This window comes from Pyricularia oryzae, chromosome 1, assembly GCF_000002495.2.
Source record: "Pyricularia oryzae 70-15 chromosome 1, whole genome shotgun sequence".
Lineage (NCBI taxonomy): Eukaryota > Fungi > Ascomycota > Sordariomycetes > Magnaporthales > Pyriculariaceae > Pyricularia > Pyricularia oryzae.
The window spans coordinates 7,451,080-7,470,431 of NC_017844.1; the positions used below are offsets into that span (position 1 = coordinate 7,451,080).

Consider the following 19,352-nt stretch of genomic DNA (forward strand, 5'->3'; position numbering starts at 1 on the left):
ACCCGCCTTGTCGCTTAGGGGTCCAGCAGAACAATCCCATACCCCTGTCGGGCCTGAGGCTTAGCTTATGTCATTGAATGTACCGATTTAACGCGCCTGCAGCTTGCCCAGTTCTACGCCGTTGATGAACGGCAATGATACACTACTGGGCAGAGTTCAATCACGTGTCACGCAATACTTACGTCAAGCTTCAAACTTTCGCTTTGTCTAATCATTTTGGTTGCCAGTCATTTTTATTTCAGCTCCATCTCCGACCCCTTTCTCTGACTCAATCTGGAATCTACCAAGTATATCCTTCCTTCAAATTTCCCCCAAATCAAACACTTGCTGCGATTCCGTCCCCAATACACAACGCACCTATCAGATTTCCAACTTTAATCTTTCAACTTGAACACAACAGCGCAAATGAAGTCTCAACTAGACTCAATGGCATGCCCGTGCCCAGCAGGCCCAGAAGAAGAATAGTCGGTAGTCACAAAACATCTATCGATTTCTGTCAGGCCCTCGGCGCAGTATTGCAGCGTTTCCGCAATGTCGTGACTCCTGCGCAGACTGGTGTTTTCGTCTAGCAGCAAGTCGAACTCCGCCCAGACTCCATCACCGCAGTGGTAAGCGACAATATTCTTGACGCCGATGACCACGGGCGAGAAGCGGTATGCCATATACATGAGCTTTTGGTACGTGTGACGGTCGGCGATTTCGCCCGACAGGCGAATAATGTTTTCGAAACACGTCTTACCCCAGTCGTATATGATATATAGGGAAAGTAGAGCGGCTCCAGCGGGCTGTATTGGCGTTAGCTTGTGCTGCAAGAGGTTCAAACTGGTGGGCTATTCTACTTACATCGAGCCACCATATGTGGGCCTTTGCTCCGATGAAGGGAAACAACAGGGAGATCGTGTTAAAGATGACGTCGGTCTTGCAGTCCTGGACTAGAGCTTGAACTTGGGTCGTTTTTATGGGCAGGCAACCGAGTCCTATCAGGCCTTTGAGAATGATAGTGGCCAGCATCGAGCCGACAGCAGTGGAACCGAGGTCTTCGACGTGTCCTTCCAGGGGCAACAGCTTCTCAACAGACTCTTTCAGAATCTGCATGAAAGAAAGTACCATGATTATGGAAAACACCACGATCCCCAAAGGTTCCAGCCGACGGCGTCCAACAGGGAAACGTTTTTGAAGCGAGTCGAGACGCCATCCAACGACCTTGTTCGTCGTCCAAATGATAACAGTGCATAATAAATCAAGCACCGAGTCCACCAAGGAGGCAAGCAGAGACAAAGAGCCGGTTGTGAAGACAGCAAGGATCTTGGCAAGCACCAGCAGTATGTTTGCAAGCACGTTGATGTTGATGGCCCAGGTCGCCTTCTTCTTCTCGTTGGCTCGCTTTTGCTGAACCTCGAGCGGTAGCAGCTCGTCGATGCGCCCGTGCACATCGTGCAGGCCGCCATGCCGCTCCATGTGTCCATCGCGGTCCGGGTCGGGATCCATAGACTCGAGCACGTCGTCGGCGATGGCCATGACCACGGCGTCGACCTCGAGCCAGTCGTTGATGCGCTCGTTCTGCTCCTCGTAGAACGCACGTAGCTTCTTGTTCTTGATCTGAGCAATCTCTTCCTGTGACTTGCGAGACTTCTCAAAGGTCATGCGGTCGATGCCGTGCAGCAGCTCCTTCTGCAGCTGAGCACGGCGGTTGTCGTCTATGACCGTCTGGGCGGCATCCTGGAAGCGCCATATGTTGGGTCGGCGGCGGGCGAGAGGCGAGTTGTTGTAGCTGTAATACTCGTTGCCGTTTTCGAGATCGCGTTCGACTCGCTGCTGGCGTGGCGTGCCGTGGCTCCGGATTTTAGTGTCGCTATGGTTTTTCGTCTTGAGCAGCGGCTGAGACTGGTTGTTGAAGACGCCGCGTTTCCCAACCATAACTGCCAGCCAATTGGTTGTGGATTTAAATGAGTTTCTTGTATAAAGTGCTTTCAGTACTTCCACTGCCACCAATACCGCAACTGTGCTGAGACCAGAAAGCTTCGGTACAGCTCGGAGAGCTTGGAGTTTTCTTGGTGCTTGGCTGGTGGAGGAATCCAGCGCGTCGGGACTGGTGGTGGATGGCTAATGACGTCAAAAGCCAAGAGCCTGGGCAGCTTGTTCTTTCCCCTGAAAAGGAAATCGAGCCCGCTTTTGCGTCTGGGGAAAACCTGAATCTCAGTATTCACAGACAGCGAGCATTGCTTTTGAGAAGGATCGCAAGGTTCGGTAAAGAGAGCCTCGGTGAATTCAGTTGTCTTTTTTATTTCTTTTTCTTTTCTTTTTGTTTAGTTCTACCTTGTAAGACTTCTATGGTGATCGGGAGGCAAGAGGTCGTGTGTAGTGATCATCGATATCTACGGGTGTCTCAATTAGGCCGTGCATTAGCTTCCATTGGCAGCTTGAGGGAAAAAAACTGTCAACTCCGGATCGCACTCAGTGATCCGGGGATGAATGGAAGAACCTTCCGGTTAATTTAGATCTGCTGCATTGTGCGATGCTCTGATCAACATTCCGTTGCGAGTTCGATCAGGTACCAAGCCTTGCAAGCCTTAGAAGCCAAGCAGCTCCAGTCTATTTCTACCGGTACAGATCCTACCTAGATGACTCCCTACAGGTATTGATTGGCTGGGTTTAGACCCCACTCCCCGCATCCACAGCGTTCATAATTTGGTCTTGAACTGTGGACGTGGTGTTCTAATGTCTCAATCGCCTTGGGCTCATTCAATGATGGCCCGACCAACAACAAAATACGCAACGACGTCGAATTGCCACTCTCAATGTTGATGTGTGTCTTGATACTGGCCCTGCGGTATTCCCATTGGCAAATAATCATGATCGTGCATGAGCCCCCGAGTTAGGATACTTGACCTCTCAGTGACTCAGTCCAGAAGGGTGTCAAGATGAATCCCCAGGTGTTTTTCAAGGCTACAAACAAACTTAGGACTCCTTGCCAAAAATCAACTCGAGCAACTCGAGCAACTCGACAGCTAGGCTGTGCAAATCGATCAGGTTTGGCCGGCGCAGATGCAGGGGCTGAGAGGGCCCGGGGTTTGTTGGTGTTGGCAGTTTACGGTACTGTACACAAGTGTCGTTCTTGGTCTGTCAAGGGGTCGATGGCCAGGCTGGGCCAAAGCAGCTGGTCTCTTTTGCTCGGCAGGCTCGAATGAAATACCTCATCCCCGGTAAGCGCAGAAACGAGGTGTGGTCAAGCGCTTAGGTGAACCAACAACGGCTTCTCATCTGGAGCCTGCGGTCCACTCGCGAGCGCGCCCAGCAACCCCCTGGCCCCAACCAATATCGCGTTAAAAGCCATTGCTGCTCGACCTGTCGATTCTGGTCAGGCCAGCCTTACCAAAATTCGCTTCTAAATCACACTTGGCATCGCAACTCTGCGGTCGTGATTCTTGGCTCATCACACGAGTAAAACTCCCAAACGGGTCTTGGGGGGGGGGGGGGGGGGGCCACTTTCGAGTGTGAAAATGGGCCAAGCTGTGTATTCAGCCTGGCAACCCCTAATCACGTTGCTGTCGCATCATGCAAGCAGCGACCAACAACATTTGCAAAATGTGGGCACATTGTGCAGCTACATCCTGAGAGCGAGCCGTCGAGCTGTGAAAGCTGTTTGACGACAATGTCTTCAATTCTCTGATTCAAAATTCTGAAAGCAAAAGAAGCAACAATGAGAGGACGAGCATAAACTCTCGTCGCTATCAATCCTCCAAAGAGATTTCAGCACATGGGCTAACCATCAGTCGTTGTATCGTGGGTCACCATGAAGCTCATTCTTAGCCAAGTCTGCATCAATACAACTTTATCAGACCCGTTTGTTACTGATGCTGTTGGCGTCAATTTCCCCGGGATGCCATGCAAAATGTCTCGGGAATTGTCTGGATCACCATTTCTGGACCCCTGTTTCTGCCTTGGGGTCCTCCATCATATACATGGTATCTCGTACCCAACTGGCTTTTTCCCTCTCACCATTCCTGGAGGTTTATCTTTTGCGTGTCCCCTCATTCACCGTGTCTCATGCCTTGATCACCTACAAGTTCCAGCGAGACTTATATCATAATTATTGTCTGCTAGTCAAGCTGCTCAGTTCTTTTTTCGAAGCACGTCTGGCTTTGATCCCAACTGTTGTTTGAACGTCAAGGAAGACTTTATATACCCATTCAAGAGCCCGGTGCACCCTTGTTTCCCCGAAGGAGAGTTATACCCCGTCCTCGCTTCAGTTCCCCACGACGTCAGTCCAAAGCACGCGCGCGGTTCGCTGTTAAAACAACTTTGCTCATTCTTACAAGTCCACAAACAGTCGCTCGGCTGACTACACTATGGCTCACAATGCACCGCTGCTGGGATTATATCCTCTTTTTCAAGATGGTGGCAGAGAGTGGACTCCAAACGGCCTGGACATCATCGCAGTGCCTGGTGTGGATGGCCACCCCTTTGCCACTTGGACTGCCTCCACCTCACCGGAAAACAGCATGGTTGGGCCCCTGTGGTTGCGAGATTTTCTTCCCGGAGAGAATCTGCCTGATGCTCGCGTCTACAGCTACGGCTATGATGCAAAGTCATGGCTTACACAGTCAAAAGGCAGTGATTTGAAGACATTCTCAGATCTGATGCTGCAGAGCATAGTCTGGGCTCGAGATGGCAAGTTGGCAAACAGACCGCTGGTATTTGTCTGTCATGGTGTAGGTGGATTGGTCGTGAAGCAGGTACGTGCTTTTGCTCTATTCTGAACCTACGCCTTTCCACACTTCTGAAGTCTTTTCGTCTCACCCACGATGACTTACACAAATTCACGCCTAGGCACTTGTCACAGCCCACCTCAACGAAAAGGGGTATCCTGGTGTTCACAGCTCCCTAAAAGCTGTGATGTTTTTGGGTGTTCCCCATCGAGGAGCGGGAAGCCTAACCCTCCACCAGATCATGGCTGACATGCTTGTCTTGGGGGGTTTGAAGACAGCAGCATCACCCCCTGGTCCAGATCTTGTCACGAAGCTTCAGGCCGAGCCAGCCGGCATTGACAAACTTTCAACCGACTTCCGCAAACACATCAAGCCCCACGTTGTATTGTTGTCATGTTACGAGGAGGTCAACATGAACAAGAATGGCTCGGAAAGATGTCTGGTTCCCCGAGAGAGCGCCATACTTGATGCTCCTGGGGAGAAGATTATTCCCATGATCAGCTGCAATCATGTGACAATGGTAAAGTTTTACACTCGCAACGACCACAACTACAAGAACGTTGCGTTCGCCATATCTGAGGTTGCGAAACCCAGCAAGAGCCCGTCAAATGCAAAGCCTGCCCCTGGTAAGAAGGAGCCAGATCCGGTGACCAAAAAAGAACCACAGACAGGGATCAAGAAGGAAACGAAGCCAGGGGCCAAGCCGGAGGCAAACAGCACAGCAAAGAGGGAGCCACCAGCTGTCGTGCCGAAAGTGGCAGACGCACCAAAGAAGACTGCGGAGCCAGCGATCAGGAAAGAGGCTCAACCAGAACCAAAGAAGAAGGAGGAAACAATCGCCGGACTTAGAGAATGTCTTGCATCGCTAGAAAACGCTTGCCAGCAGGTGCATCCGCAGAACAATCCCAAGGAAGTTGACACACCAACCTCTCTTCCCTTCACCATGGACCGAGTTTCGAAAAATACACAGTATCGACAATGGCTCAATAGCTCAACGGATGGTCTGCTTGTGATACAAGGCGAAACTGGATCTGGGAAAACAACCCTTGCCAAGCAGATCTTCAAGAGCATTACTGCTAGCCAAGCAAAGACGCTGGTACTGAAATACTCATTCAAGGAAACTTCTGCAGTTAACCTGGCGGGGGAGCAATGGCGGTTGTCCTTCTGGAGCTCACTGGTCTATCAGCTCATGTCGCGCAATCCCGAATCCCTGGAGCGACTCGTGCGCCGACACCGCCGTCTTCGCATAGCACTGACACCAGGGTTTCTGCCCGTGTGGAAGCCCGATGAGCTTCTTGAGGCCATGAGCAGGGAAGCACTGCCCTTTGTCCTCAAAGAAAGAAACGTGATAATTTTTGTGGACGGTATCGATGCTTGTGAGAAAGCAGATGAGCTTCTGGATGACCTCCAAAAATATCTGCTGCAGTCCCCAATCCCCGCGTCAACCTCGGGTGCCAAACAGACGGAGAATACCGGGCGGTTCTGCTCCAAGATCTGCGTTACCAGTACACGGGAACCTGCTGCCAAGGAGAAAAAGCAGAGGCAATCCATACAAATGGAAGAAAACAATGTCGAAGACCTCGAAGCGTATGTGCATCGGCAGCTTCAGCAAGTTTGCGCATTAGACCAGAAAGGTCTAATCTTGCAGCGGGCTCAGCGCAGCTTCCTCCGGGCGAGGTTGCTATGCGAGCAAGCTCAGCAGAACATACAGCAAAAGCCATTGGAGTCAGCGAAACAGCTCGGAGATCTATATCAACATAATCTTGGTGCCCTTAGCCCAGAGCACAAGTCGCGGGGCCTCAACATGATCAAGTGGGCAACATTTGCATCGAGACCACTAACGCTTCCCGAGTTATTTGTCGCCATTGAGGTGGACAGCAAGATAGACTCCGACATCACCAATCTTTCCGTTCTCTTCAGCCCTCAGCAGGATGTCACCACTCAACTCCTGACCCGAGAGGCTGACATGGAGGGCATCGTTAACCACCTGTCTCGCGGTCTGCTTAAAGTTACCGCAGAAGCAAGTGGCAGGAAGGTTGTGAGGCCCATCCACAACTCTCTCGCACAGCTCGTCATGCCACCGAAAGTTGCCACCGAAAAGGTTGAAAAGGACACAGTGACTCCCTCGCCAGAGTCTCTTGTACATCTTGGCATGGTAAACACATGTTTGAGATTCCTCAACATTGCCATGCGGGACCTCCAGTGGCGATCCAGGGGGCTTCAAGATCCCGGCGCCACCGGCACGTCGGCAGTTCGCCCTGAGTTTGCATTCTCAGGATATGCCGAGTCTTTTTGGTTCCGACACGCCCAAGTAGTGGAGGCTGGTGCTGGAACATTGAAGCCATCCCTGAAGTGGTTCGGTTTTACGTCTAGTGACGGAGACCGGTTTTTGGAGGACTTCATAGAACTAGCACGGTCTTGTGCCCTCGGTCCTTCGGTCTCGCCTATATCTAATCCACAACAGGAGCAGAAGCCAAAGGAGAGCCAAGAAAAGCAAGCAGACCGAGCCTTCGAAGGAGCGGGCTGGCTGCACTTGTTCGCTCTATACGGACTGAGAACCCCGTTGCCTGCAGCGAGCAAGGTCAAGCAGGTCCGCAAGGTCGATTCCCGGGATCAGACACCGCTTCATTATGCCGCCCTGCAGAACCACAGATCAGTGGTGAAGTCTCTGGTGGCTTATGCGCAGGACAGAGATCACCTCGGGAACACACCGTTGCATCTCGCTGCCATGCAGGGTAATGTCGATGCCATCAAGGCTATCCTGAAGTATAGCACGGTCAAGAATCTAGCAAACACACCAAACAGTGGAGGCTACATGCCGCTGCACCATGCCGTTTATTACGAGCACAGGTCAGCCGCCAAAGCTCTCTTGGACGAGAAAGTCGGTGCCAAGGTCGATGCTCGACTGCCCAACGGCAAGACGCCGCTGATGCTTGCTGCCGAAGTCGGATCGCACACATTAGCTGCAGTCCTGCTCGACGCAAAGTCTGGAGGCGCGGACATAAATGCCGCTGACGAGAGCGGCCATACGGCCCTGACCGTTGCGATACTGAATGGTAGCTACAGTGTTGTCAAACTTTTGGTCCTCAGAAAGACTTGCGCTGTCGACAAGGTGGATCGTGATGGCCGAACGCCCCTGATGCACGCGGTGCGGTATGGGAACCTGGCTGCTGCCAAGTTGCTCCTTGACAGCGGCGCACAGATAACTTGTCGGGATAAAGAGAAGCGCACCACTGTCGCTATCGCCCTGGAGGCTGCCAAAAAGACTAGGGGTAGTGACACCGACAAGGCTCTTGTCGTGGCGGGTTTGCTATTTACAGCATACGAGAAGGCCAAGGGGGCTGATGTGGCCAAGTGGGATCGCGACTGGGCAGAATCCAAGAAAGACTACCAGGCCCTTTGCAATAAGCAAGCCCCGTCTGCGGCACCGAAGACCAAGGATTCGGTGGCCAAACAATTAGAACTAGGAGTTTCAAAGCCCGCGAGCAAGGTGGATGCTCCAGGTACAGGCACAGTTGTCGCAACAGCGACCGCGGCGCAAGCCAAGCTGCAAAGCGATAAAAAGGTTGGAGCAGCAGTCAACGGTAACACCTCCTCAAATGGCACACCTGAAAAGACTCAGCCCGCAAACGGGGCCGCTGTGACTACAGGAAAGAACCCAACTCCCTCAGCCCAAACCAAGGCCCAGATTGAGACACAGAATGCACCTACTGCGAGCACAAATGGTGCTGCAACTGCGCCCACGGCAAAGAAGGGCAATGAAGCCAACACTGCTGCTCCTCTGGCCGCGAAACAGGTCGCTTCTCCGGAATCGGTACCTAAACAGCCCCTTCCAAAGCCGCCGGCTGGAGAAAAGGCAGCCGGGGTCGCAAAGGCCACTCAGGTAGTGTCACTGGCTGTAAATCCTGCAAAGCCTGCCATCGCCAAACCTGCGGCTGCTGCCGCTGCCTCATCGGTCAAGGGAGTCGGCGACGCGAAACCAGCTCCCCAGACGGGTCAACCTGCCCCGAAGAACGCAGTGCCGCCTGCCACCGCGTCAAAGCCCTCACCTCAACCGACACCACAGGCAAAGGGAATCGTAGACGCCAAATCAGTCCCATTGACCACCGAGGCCACAAACCCTTCTCGTTCCACTGCCGCAAAGACGACGTCTCCTGGTCCCGCTCCCCTGGCCAATGGACAGAAGCCTCCCAAGGTCGCCTCCCCGACGTCTCCAACAGGCCTTCAGAGAAAGATCGGGTCGACGACGCGCCCACCAATGCCGCGAGCTCGTGTTTCTTTGGAAGGCGGATCCGCAGCAGCCCAGCAAGCGGTACAGGTGAAGCCGGCACAGCTGCCGGGTGGACAGCAGGCTCCCGCACCTGCATCTTCACAGCCAGTCAAGCAGGTAGCCGGTGCTTCTCCAGCTTCACCAGCCAGATCGCAAGCTCTGCCGTCTCAAGCTGCTGTTGCGGGACCCGAGACTACAACGCCGCATGTGCCAGCGTCTGAGCCCATCAAGCGAAAGCCTATACATTCTGCAGCCGCTGCGGACCCGGCACCGGCCTCCAAACCCGCTTTCTCACAGCCGCCTGCTGCTGCTGTCAACCCGGCACCAGCCCCTAAGCCAGCTGCCTCACAACCGTCCGCTGCACCTCTGGCCCAGAAGCAGCCACACCAAACGCCAGCAGGCATACAGAAGCCGCCAGTACAAAAACAGCAGTCAACGCAACAGCAACCACCCGTACCACCCAAGGGAGGGTTTCTTCAAAAGCCGATGCCGCCGCCAAAGCCAGCTCCCTCACTCGGGAACGTTCTCCAAAAGCCAAAGCCGGGAGAATCGTTGCAGGCGGCCCCGCAACCCCATCAGTTGCAACTGCAGGCTCAAGTGAAGCAACCGGAAAAATTCACTGCGACAGCCCCTTTGAGTCAGCAGCAGCAGCAGCAGCAGCCTGGTGCCAAAGTGCTCAAGCCACCACCAGCGGCCAGTGTGCCCAAGAAGCAGGAACAGCAGACATTCAAGCCCTATGCACCATCGCAGGGAGGACCTACCACAACAACACCTAATGGCCAGAAACCGCCTGCTCAGATCCCTCAACAGACCAAGACAGCACAGACAGCAGCAAAAGAACAACCTCGGCCGGCCCAGCAGCCTTCCAAAGAACAGCAACAACAGACTCAGGGACCTGCAAACAACAAGCAGTCTCCCCGCTCTGAGCCTGCCAGGAGGAGCAGCAGCTTCTTTTCCAAGTTCTCCGACATTTTTTCATCAGGAAAGGAAAAGAATGACAAGCCATCTCCGCCATCTTCTGTCCAGGGCAAGGGCCCGGGTCCACAGAAGTCAGATCCTCCCAAGCCATCAGTCACGCCTTTTGCACCGAGAGCCAGCGGTCAATCCTCAACAGTACTACAGTTCCAGGAAAGACCAGCTGAGAATTATGTCCCCTACTCCCCCTATTCCCAAGGCCTAGCAAGCCAACAACACATTTCCAACTACGCTGCGCCTCAACTTTACAGGCAGCAGCATCCTGGCCAGTATGGGCATGCTCAAGAGGGCCAGTTTCCATCACCTTACCAACAAGGCCATTTTGGTGACGAGCGTTCGCAGCAATTCCAAACTGGCTTTGACCACAGAAATGGGGTCAGCCAGACAGGCTACAACGATTGGAACCATTCCCGACAGTCCCGCGAGGTACATCCTAATACCCAGGGGCAGCCCGACAGAGGCTCCAACTCCCGTCCCGGTGTCAATCCCGCACTGCTTGTCAGTGGGGCGGCTGGACTGGCAGCAGGCGCAGGCACCGTCCTCGTGTACAACGTGATGCAGTCTCAAAACAACGAGCCAGAGCAGTCAGAAAGGGCTATATCACCCGACTCTCGCACATATTCGAGCTACATGGAATCTCAGTATCCGACCGAGTACAGCACGCGTGGGTCACAGCACCAGACAGAGCCGAGCACTTATGGAACCGAGAATGATTACCAGCCAGCGGATGACACGAACCGCTCGTTCATTGCGGCTGATGATCTCCGCCTAAAATGTGTGCAAAAACATGAGGAGCCGCTTGAAGTCTCGGACGTCGAGCCTGAGAAAGAGGCCCATGTCGCGTCTCAACTCATGAACCAAAGACTTGCTCTAGACATGGATGACGATGTGCACAGCACCCCGTCGCCGGTACCATCGACTCCATCCGGTCCTGGTTTTGATAGACGGTCAATTGACATGGGATGGGAGAAGTACCTCATCCGAGAGGAAAACGACAGCCTCAAATCCCCTGCGAGTCCTCTGGGCCGCTTTGAGCCGGATGTTGACAGTCAGCAGTTTGCTCCACAGCCCTTGTCACTGAAGGAGCACGAACAGTCGGAAGATGAGGGACCTGACGTTCTAGATGATGATGAAGACGAGAGAAGATCCGTCGAGTCTCACATGTCTCACATCAGTAGTCGCCCGCCATCTCGTGGCTTTTCTGCACAAAGTCCTTACCTGCCAGCATCTGACGACGAGAATGTACCGGATAATTACGCATTGAATTACCTTTCTGAACACGAGGATGACTTGCGAAACGCCGGGCTATCCGATGCTGAAGCAAGGGATGACGAGACCGATGTCAAGAGCCTGCAATCTTGTACACTCAACGACAACGAGGTCAGGGACAATGACGAAGACCATGCTCAAATGCACAGCACAAGCATGCTTGATGAAGAGTTTGATGGCAAGGTCTCTGATGACGAGAGTTCGGAGCAGTGTGACATTCACAAGTCCGGAGACGAAATCGACGCTCCAGAAGACCGCTCTATATTCGGCGACTATGAGCCCCAAGACAGCACTGGAATTCCAGATAGCGACGAGGACGATGGGAAGAGCTTTGAAGGATACAATGACCCTGACGATGCTGCTGGCAGTGACATTGGTCGGTTTTCTCATGCCGATGCGGCATCTCAGAATGGCAGTGAATTCGGCGATGGTCCCCATGAAGGTCACATGCAAGACGACGGAATATCTGAGAACAGGGACGATGAAAACCACTCACAGGAAGGGCATGATGATCAAGGCAGCGACCACGATGATGCTCACGACATCGACGGGAATCCACCTGTGGCAGGTTATGCAGTGCCAGAGAGCCCCATGTCGTTGCATCACCAAGAGCATGACCGTTTCCAGGATACCTATAGAGAAGAACACCATACGGGTGCACACGACGAGCAATACCGCCAGCAGCATCAACACGAGAACCACCTTGTCATGTATAATGAGGATGGTTACGACTCGCCCCAGACTGGAGGGGCACAATCGCAGGACTATCATGATCAATACCAGGCTCAACAATACCCCGGTAACCAGTTCTCGCAGAACCAACCCGTCAAAGAAGATGAACGTGATCACCAGCAATACCATGCCCATTCTCAGATCTCAAGCCACCAGCCCGGCAGCCATCCTGATCACGAGCAGGAACAAGCGCCTCAAAGCGGTGCCTACCATCAAGGCTGGGCGGGCGTCGGCCAAGAACATGTTGCTCGGGACTCAGAGGATGAAGCAAGTGACCATGATGGCTACGGGGCACCACAGCAACGATATCACCAAGCGCAAGGACGCGCGGCATATGCTTCGAGCGATGAAGAGGACCAAGATGATCAATTTGTCGGTGCCACAAATGACGACGACGGCCGAGACGAAGATGGAGATGAAACCCAAGGTGGGGAGTACGTCGCCGATGACGGTGAAGCGGACTACGGGGGACACGGATATGGAAACTATGATGATGGTGACTACTGACTTTGACTGCTGTAGAGGTGTGATTTGCTAGGTTTTTTTTTTTTTTCTTTTTCTTTTTTTCTCTGTTAACATTAAATTCACAATAGCTAGAATTCAAATCAGTCTAAAATGTCTTGTTCACTCGTACTTCAGTACATTGAGCGCATCTTTACAAACTGGCGAGTTGATGCTTTCTCAAGGTGTAGAGGTTTTACGCACGGTTAATCGACCACCTACTATACATGACATAGTATTCAGCATGCCCTCGACGAACACACAACCAATCAAAGACACGTTAGTTATGATGGTGATTTTTTGTCTTTCTGTTTTATAGGCCAGCGAGGCCGAATTAGCGTGAGCTATATATAACCCGGCTTGTCTGTTATCAACTAAGAATCTACTATACTTTCCCCAGCACTGCATCAACAAGTGGCGCGCTCTTGTTCATACGCATTGGGGAAATCATCGTCCGCGGTATCCAGCAGGCCCCTTGGGTGGCTCCTTGGTCGTATCCCTGACCAAGAGCTTGACTTTGCCTTCGCCAATCTCTTTCCCTTGTGCGAGTATGTCGACCGGCTCTTGCTGCGACGACTTCCTAGCCAGACTCTTGTCGTAGCTCCTCGCGTCGATTCCCAAGATCCCACCCATGTTCCGCTGGTCTCCGGGGACCGAGAATTCACGGAAAGCGTACCGCCACTCATTCAGGAACCCGCGGATCGCCTTACCGACCTTGTCCTTACCGTTCTTGCTGTGGTGGCCAGTGCCCGTGATAGCATAAATCGGCCTGATTTCCTTCTCGTTCTCCAGCAGCACCTTCTCGAGATATTCGACCGCCTCTTCGGGATGAAGCCCATGCAAGTCGACGTAAAACTCAGAACTGACGCTGTTGTTGTTGTTGTTCTTGTTACGCTCCTCGTATAGCTCACGTGCAGCCTCGCGATGAGCCCTCCTCATAAGATCGTTCTCGCTCTGACCACGAAGACTGAGAGCCTTGGCCGCGCGTGCGTCGTTGCGGTTCCAAGCTTGAGCGGCACTGACGTAGCTGTAAGTTAGTTTTTACGATTCATGTGTGGGGCGGGGTATTCGCGCATCAGAAGTCTCACCTCTGCAAAAACTTGTTCCTCAGGCCGCCGTGCTTAATGGCATCTTGACGGGCCTTGAGGTATGCCTTGTTCGCCTTCTCGCCAGTCTCTAACCACGGGATATGCTTGGGACTGGGGATAGACTGCGCCGCAGCGCTGTTCTCGCCGTTCCGTATGCTGGTTGAGCTCACAGTACGACCCATCTTCCTAGAGACCAGTTTCGCTTCAGGCGTGGGCGAAGGCGACATCTTGACGATATCTGCCAACGAACTGGAGATCAAGCCTTCTTTGTGATGTCCCTGACTACTGCGCTTGCCATGCTGCTTTTTGCTGGTTGCCTTGGCAGACGCGGCTCCCAGAGATGGGAAAGCCTCAGCATCGTCTAGAGATGGTGCAGTCTGTACTGGCTCCTTGCGTTGCTGCTGACGACTGCTCGGGCGAGATCTAGGCCGAAGATTCTCCCCGGCAAGGCCTGGGATTTTGAAGCCGGGAGGTGGGGTTACTCCCATTGATGGGAAGTAGCTACCGGAGGCCCGACCGCCCAAATGCTCAGGGGTTGCCGGCCGTAGCGAAGGAAAAGAGTTCATGTCCTGAACTTGGATACTGATTCCGCCCTTGTGCGAGGGCGGGGGAGTGTTGGTTCCGTCTACCGAGAGCTTGTTCAATAGATGGACGGGGTCATGTGAAAAGATACATGTGGTACCCGCTAAACAGTTTCCAGCGACCCAGTATCTGATTATCAGGGGTTAGTTCAGCCTGCTTGCCTCTGCCTTTTGCCATCGCCTCAAAATATCACTTACTTGCAGACATGGTTGCTCAGGTCATGCGAAAACCTGCAATCGGCCCTCAAACACTGACCTTGAGCCAAGAAGAATTTGCAAATGATTCCCGACCTCTGGTCAGCCGGAGTGGAGGGCCGCGCATCTGGTGTCATGGATTTGCCGATGAGGAGCCCATTGGTTTTGGGTTCCTCAGTCTGAGCGACCTGCATCGCGCTCGAGTCCACCGTATCCATGAAAGCAGTAATGATGGCGCCGAGATCGTAGCCGTGCATGGCTAGTGCAGCATCTATCTCCTCGTCGGACCTCGACGGACCGAGAATCGAGCGGAGCATATCGTACGGTGTCATATCCACCTGCTGCGAGGGAGCATACTCTGGCGCAGCGGCGTTGAGGGCGCTCCCAGTGCCAATCGACGAGGTGACACTCACCGCATCGTCATTTGTGAGCCAGTCGACATTGTCGTTTTGCATGTCTCCGAATGTCTCTTGAGATGGTGCATCGGTAGCGAACTCGTATGCGTTCAGGTTTGGGCTGTTCGGGATGATAGGGGCAGCGAATGCCAGTCGAGGCGAAGGACGGGGTGAACCAAAAGGCGATGCAGTCGAAGACACGACGTTGCGCCCAAAAGGGGTCGGGACGAAACCTGGCGGCGCCAGCGGGCTAACTCCGAGGCGGGGAGAACCAGAGAGAGGGGTTCCCGAATTTGCACGCCACGAGGCTGGCGACGGCCTGCGAAGAATGGTCTGTCTGATTGGAGGTGGTGATGCTGCTATATTCCCTCCATCACGATATCGCCAAAGAGCATCCAAAACGGCGTTTTCGAGACTGTTGCCAGTCAAGGAGGTCTCCTTGCGCAAGAGCTCCTCGAGCTTGTCCGTCTTGTCCTCATCGTCCAACGATTCATCTTCCAGTATAGGCAGACATATTTCGTACGTCTCGTCTGACACCATCTTGCCAGAAGTGCCGATTCTGGCGATAAGTTATAGAGGTAAATGCCTCGGGGGCCGCACTGTTTGTTGTGCAGATATGGCCGTTGCGTGAGAAGTCTACTTCTAATGTCAATCAAGAGGCGGAGGTAAGCAGAAACGTTGGGGGCGGCGCGGGCTTAGAGAGGTCATATAAGGCAGCATCCGACTTGATATGACGCGATTGGTGGTGTATTGTACCGACAGCAGGGAAGGACCGAATCTCGGGTGTGACAGCGGTCAGCTTAGACCTGCCAGCGGCTGCTGAGTGATCGCAGATCAGCCCAGGTAAGTGGACGGCGAGCGATTGCGCCTGCGGCCTGCTTTGGATTGGCTGGGCTTGGCCTTTATTGAGTTGCGTGTCTACGTTGCTTGCTTGGTGCTACGATGCGATAAATATGTAGGTAGGTAGGCACCTAGGTACCTAAGGTAGATAGTGGGCTGGCTGGCTGGCTGGCTAATATGGGAAGAGCGTAAGGACGAGCCCAAATTGCCTCAAGTCCGGATTCAAGGTATCGACCGCTAAGATAGATGCAAGTTATGTCGACGAGTCGGGACGGAAGAATCAAGCGAGAGGCGGAAAGTTGGCAAGGCAAGGTGCAGGTAAGCCGATGCGTCTGTCTGCATGCCCCTGTCAGCGGGAGTTGTACAAGACGAGGCACGAGACAGGAGTGGGTGGGTGAAGCAAGCTAGGGTGAGGGTTTAGTTTGTATGCACATTACCTACCAAGGTTACCTGCGGTAGGGACTGTCCGTGGTGCAGTTGAAGATAGGGAGGGAAGGATGACGCTAATAACGGTAGGAAGGAGTGGGTGACGCTAGCATACGTAGAACAAGGCGCGATAGAGAGCGATCGATTGAGAGCAAGCAAAAAAGGGAAGGCGGCGGTGTTGCGTTGTTGTTGCTGTGGCTGTTGCTGTTGCTACTGTTGCTGTGCCAAGAAGGGGTTATCGACTCTGTCAACGATGGCAAGCGATGGCGCAACCGGTTTGGGTGACAAAAAAATAAAAGTAAATGGGCGATGACTTCATAAATGGAGAGAGCTGAAGAGAAGTAGGTACTGCAGTAATGCAAAATTAGATGATTAGGCGTTAGACAAAGGGAACCCGGCCTTTGGTTTCAGTTCAAGTCGACTGTTGTTTTCTGCTTTGAAGTCGGTCGGTCAGAAGGACAAGGTCCAATGTTGTTGAGGCCACCAACCAACCGCTCTATACCTCTCTCTGAGTCTGCAGGCAGCTTCCGCGTGGGGTCATTCGTTGCTCGCCCTGGCGAGAGTGGGCGATTGGAATGTGGGGGGCCAAGGCTGTAGCCAACCAGGGGCTGACTCTGGCTCAGGTAAGTAAGATCCAATGGTAGGTGGGGGGAATTGGTCGACTGGATGCGGCCAGACAGCCACTTGAAATTACTCCAGCCCGCCGTAACAGAGCAAAAAAAGGGTGCGCGCCAATGGCTGCTACGTAAATGTCTGAGCTGAACACATCAGTGGGGCCAGGCTGGTGAACGGATCTGATGCTAACTATCAGACGGAACTCGAGCTCCCATCCCTCCTCTATGTGCCCAGATCGTATTTAGGTTTTCCTGGTAAACAATCCTAGTGCTGGCTAGTATGGCTTGAATTTCAAACTAATAAGTTCGTCGAGCAATATGATTACTAGAACTACGTAGTAAAGTCGAGTAAGGGTCGAGTAGGGGACAAGTCAGCGACCGTAGGGGAATAGCAGCTCGCGCAAAGAGCAGCAGCAGGCAATTGGCAAGGCGATGCAATGCCAATTTGCCTTCTCTGAAATTCATCCATCCATATGTCCATCATTTGATGTACCTACTCAGAGTTTGCCGCAAAATCCTGTCATCTCATCTCAACAGCTGGACACAGTGCATGTGCTCTAAAAAAATACGTAAACACGATATATACCACGAACTGTTGGTTGGCTATTAAGAGTGCCGGCGGCTACTTTCTTTACCAGCCTTTCTTTACCAGCACTGCCATGCTTGCCTGCATCCTGGTAATGTCTGAGTAAACTGCCAACATTTACTCGTGATAGTTGCATCGGTTTTTTTAGGGGATGTCATCGTCATCCCCGCCACCGAAACCAAATGTAAAGCCACCGCCACCGCCATTCTCCTCTGCTTCTCCGTGTGGTCCGACCGCGGCATCCCACTTCCTCTTTCTTTGCGTACGCTGCTCAAGCTCCTCCAAAGACTTCTTTAGCAGCTCAGGGTGTTTCTGCTCGAGGCCACTCCTAAACAGTTCATATGGATCTTGTATTTCCCTCTTGAATCCAGTGACCTGATCAGGCTTGTCCCGAAGGAAACTTAAGGCATCCGAAAGGTGAGATTTCGGCACGAAATTCTGTGTCAGGGCAATTCCAGCCTCCAAGTTCACCACCAAATGCCACCAGCCACTGGGAACATGAAGAACCTCTCCGGCGTTGCATACACCCTCGACGCACTCGGGAATCATGCGGGCCTCGGCATGGAACTCTAAAAGCCACTCAGCAATGCTAAGAGGACTGGTCACCTCGCTGTTGTCCTCAGATACGTACACGCCGGGCACCTGCACTGATGGAGGGAACATAATCCAGTATTTGGCTCCCTCGATCACCGCGTTCCATGCACTGGTTGCGTTTGGATCCTTGTGGAATGTTGAGCCGCTCCTTTCCGGACCGATGATGAGCCAACGATGTGCGGGACGGTCGGACCCGAGGAGCTCAAACAGGTCGGGCCCGAAACAGTCAGGTTTCCAGTAGGCAGCACCGTCTTGCCGACCAACAGTGAGGTCCATCTTTTCGGCGAACCTTTTGTCGAAGAGATACAAAGGGCTTTCATCTTTGGTATCGAGCATGTACTGGTGATACGTCGAGAATGGCCAGTCTACGGCCTCGGCCCTGAAACTGACGTCGGGATATTTTTTCAACAAGGTGTCGAGGCTCCATTGTTTATAGACGGGCCAAGCAGGCACGACGTCGGTGAGCACAAATGGAGTGCTACTCCATTTGTCCGCAAAGTCATCATACGTCAAATCTGGGAACTTCCTGATTTGATTTTGTTTTGGAATCCCGGCGGCATATCCTGCCAAAGGCACATGGCTGCAAACGAAGGGACGATGCAGAACATCGGAGAATACGGTGCTGCAGTCTACTTTCGCATTTTTGTCCTTGGTCGAGCCAAGGAGGCTGGATTTCCAAGAGCCAAACCACTCGAAAGGGCGAGGATTCTCTTCATGTGATCTGGAAATAGCTGTCAACAGAAACAGCTAATAACGGAAAAATAAAAAAATTGACTTTGCACTTGCAAAGCCGCGAAACCCCCCGAAATGCATGCGCCAAGCCAACTGACTTACTCGAGGAATAGAGTCTTCCACAGATCATCCGAGCTGCAGAAGGCGAACAAAAATTTGCAGGTGTACCCCAGCACCCTGAGAGTATGCGCATCAAATTGTTCAAGCAAAAGCATCAAAGACTCGTCAGGCAGTATTTGGAAAGCCCCGATGTTCCGCCGTGCGTTGCCGCCAGGTGCGAAGTACTGATTCCCCAGAGGCTTCACTCCAAGAGGATGAACGGGAATCGATGACTCAAGTGCATCGTTTGAGACGTGCTCGGCAGCATCTTCGGCGGCGCGACTGGTGTAGTTCTGAGTAATAGACTCGCCACCAGACATATGGGACTCGTCCGCCCTGAATTGCAGCATGTCGAAAATGGTCGGCTGCTGCTTATGAGTTTATTTTGCTTCTCGGTCTAAGAAACAGCTGCATAATTTGAGTCACCTCTTTGGAACACTCGAATTTGCAGAATCTTTAACATGCAACAGTTTTGGCTGGGCAGCCTCCTTCAGGTTGATAAGGTCGAAATGCGTCTTGGATGTGCTGATGTAGTGGGTGTCTAGATGACAGGAGTTGACTCAGGAGTAAGACCAAAGGATCCGCCTAACTGAGTGTAGATTTTTTTTTTCAAAAAAAAAAAAATTGCGGTGACTCTGCTATCAGTGAGCCACATACGCCGCCCGACAATACTTGGTCGTCTTACGAATGAGGGCGAGGGAAACCAAAGACTGATTTTTCCGAAAGAAATGGGGAAAATAATTATA

The 19,352-nt window shown here is 52.8% G+C and overlaps 5 protein-coding genes across 5 annotated transcripts; 1 reads left to right on the forward strand and 4 right to left on the reverse strand.

The window, feature by feature from the left end:
• Positions 1 to 199: 199 nt before the first annotated feature.
• MGG_04407 (cation efflux family protein) lies at positions 200 to 2,205 on the reverse strand. The gene is made up of 2 exons (XM_003710962.1): positions 844 to 2,205; positions 200 to 785 (listed from the first exon to the last, which is right to left on the reverse strand). The coding sequence occupies exons 1-2, from the start codon at positions 1,915 to 1,917 to the stop codon at positions 414 to 416; spliced, it is 1,446 nt and encodes a 481-aa protein (XP_003711010.1). The 5' UTR covers positions 1,918 to 2,205; the 3' UTR covers positions 200 to 413.
• Positions 2,206 to 2,958: 753 nt separating this feature from the next.
• On the reverse strand, positions 2,959 to 3,334 carry MGG_16529 (uncharacterized protein; the record flags this gene model as incomplete). The annotated part of the gene is made up of 2 exons (XM_003710963.1): positions 2,959 to 3,096; positions 3,245 to 3,334. The coding sequence occupies 2 exons, from the start codon at positions 3,332 to 3,334 to the stop codon at positions 2,959 to 2,961; spliced, it is 228 nt and encodes a 75-aa protein (XP_003711011.1).
• Positions 3,335 to 3,897: 563 nt separating this feature from the next.
• Positions 3,898 to 12,586, forward strand: MGG_04406 (uncharacterized protein). Its single transcript, XM_003710964.1, has 2 exons — positions 3,898 to 4,736; positions 4,831 to 12,586. Exons 1-2 carry the CDS (start codon positions 4,350 to 4,352, stop codon positions 12,460 to 12,462), a joined length of 8,019 nt encoding a protein of 2,672 aa, XP_003711012.1. The 5' UTR covers positions 3,898 to 4,349; the 3' UTR covers positions 12,463 to 12,586.
• Positions 12,587 to 12,705: 119 nt separating this feature from the next.
• Positions 12,706 to 16,455, reverse strand: MGG_04405 (CCCH zinc finger and SMR domain-containing protein). Its single transcript, XM_003710965.1, has 4 exons — positions 15,997 to 16,455; positions 14,324 to 15,891; positions 13,545 to 14,255; positions 12,706 to 13,474 (listed from the first exon to the last, which is right to left on the reverse strand). The coding sequence occupies exons 2-4, from the start codon at positions 15,253 to 15,255 to the stop codon at positions 12,904 to 12,906; spliced, it is 2,214 nt and encodes a 737-aa protein (XP_003711013.1). The 5' UTR covers positions 15,256 to 15,891; positions 15,997 to 16,455; the 3' UTR covers positions 12,706 to 12,903.
• Positions 16,456 to 17,034: 579 nt separating this feature from the next.
• MGG_04401 (F-box and JmjC domain-containing protein) lies at positions 17,035 to 19,327 on the reverse strand. Its single transcript, XM_003710966.1, has 2 exons — positions 18,610 to 19,327; positions 17,035 to 18,496 (listed from the first exon to the last, which is right to left on the reverse strand). Exons 1-2 carry the CDS (start codon positions 18,954 to 18,956, stop codon positions 17,326 to 17,328), a joined length of 1,518 nt encoding a protein of 505 aa, XP_003711014.1. The 5' UTR covers positions 18,957 to 19,327; the 3' UTR covers positions 17,035 to 17,325.
• Positions 19,328 to 19,352: the final 25 nt, after the last annotated feature.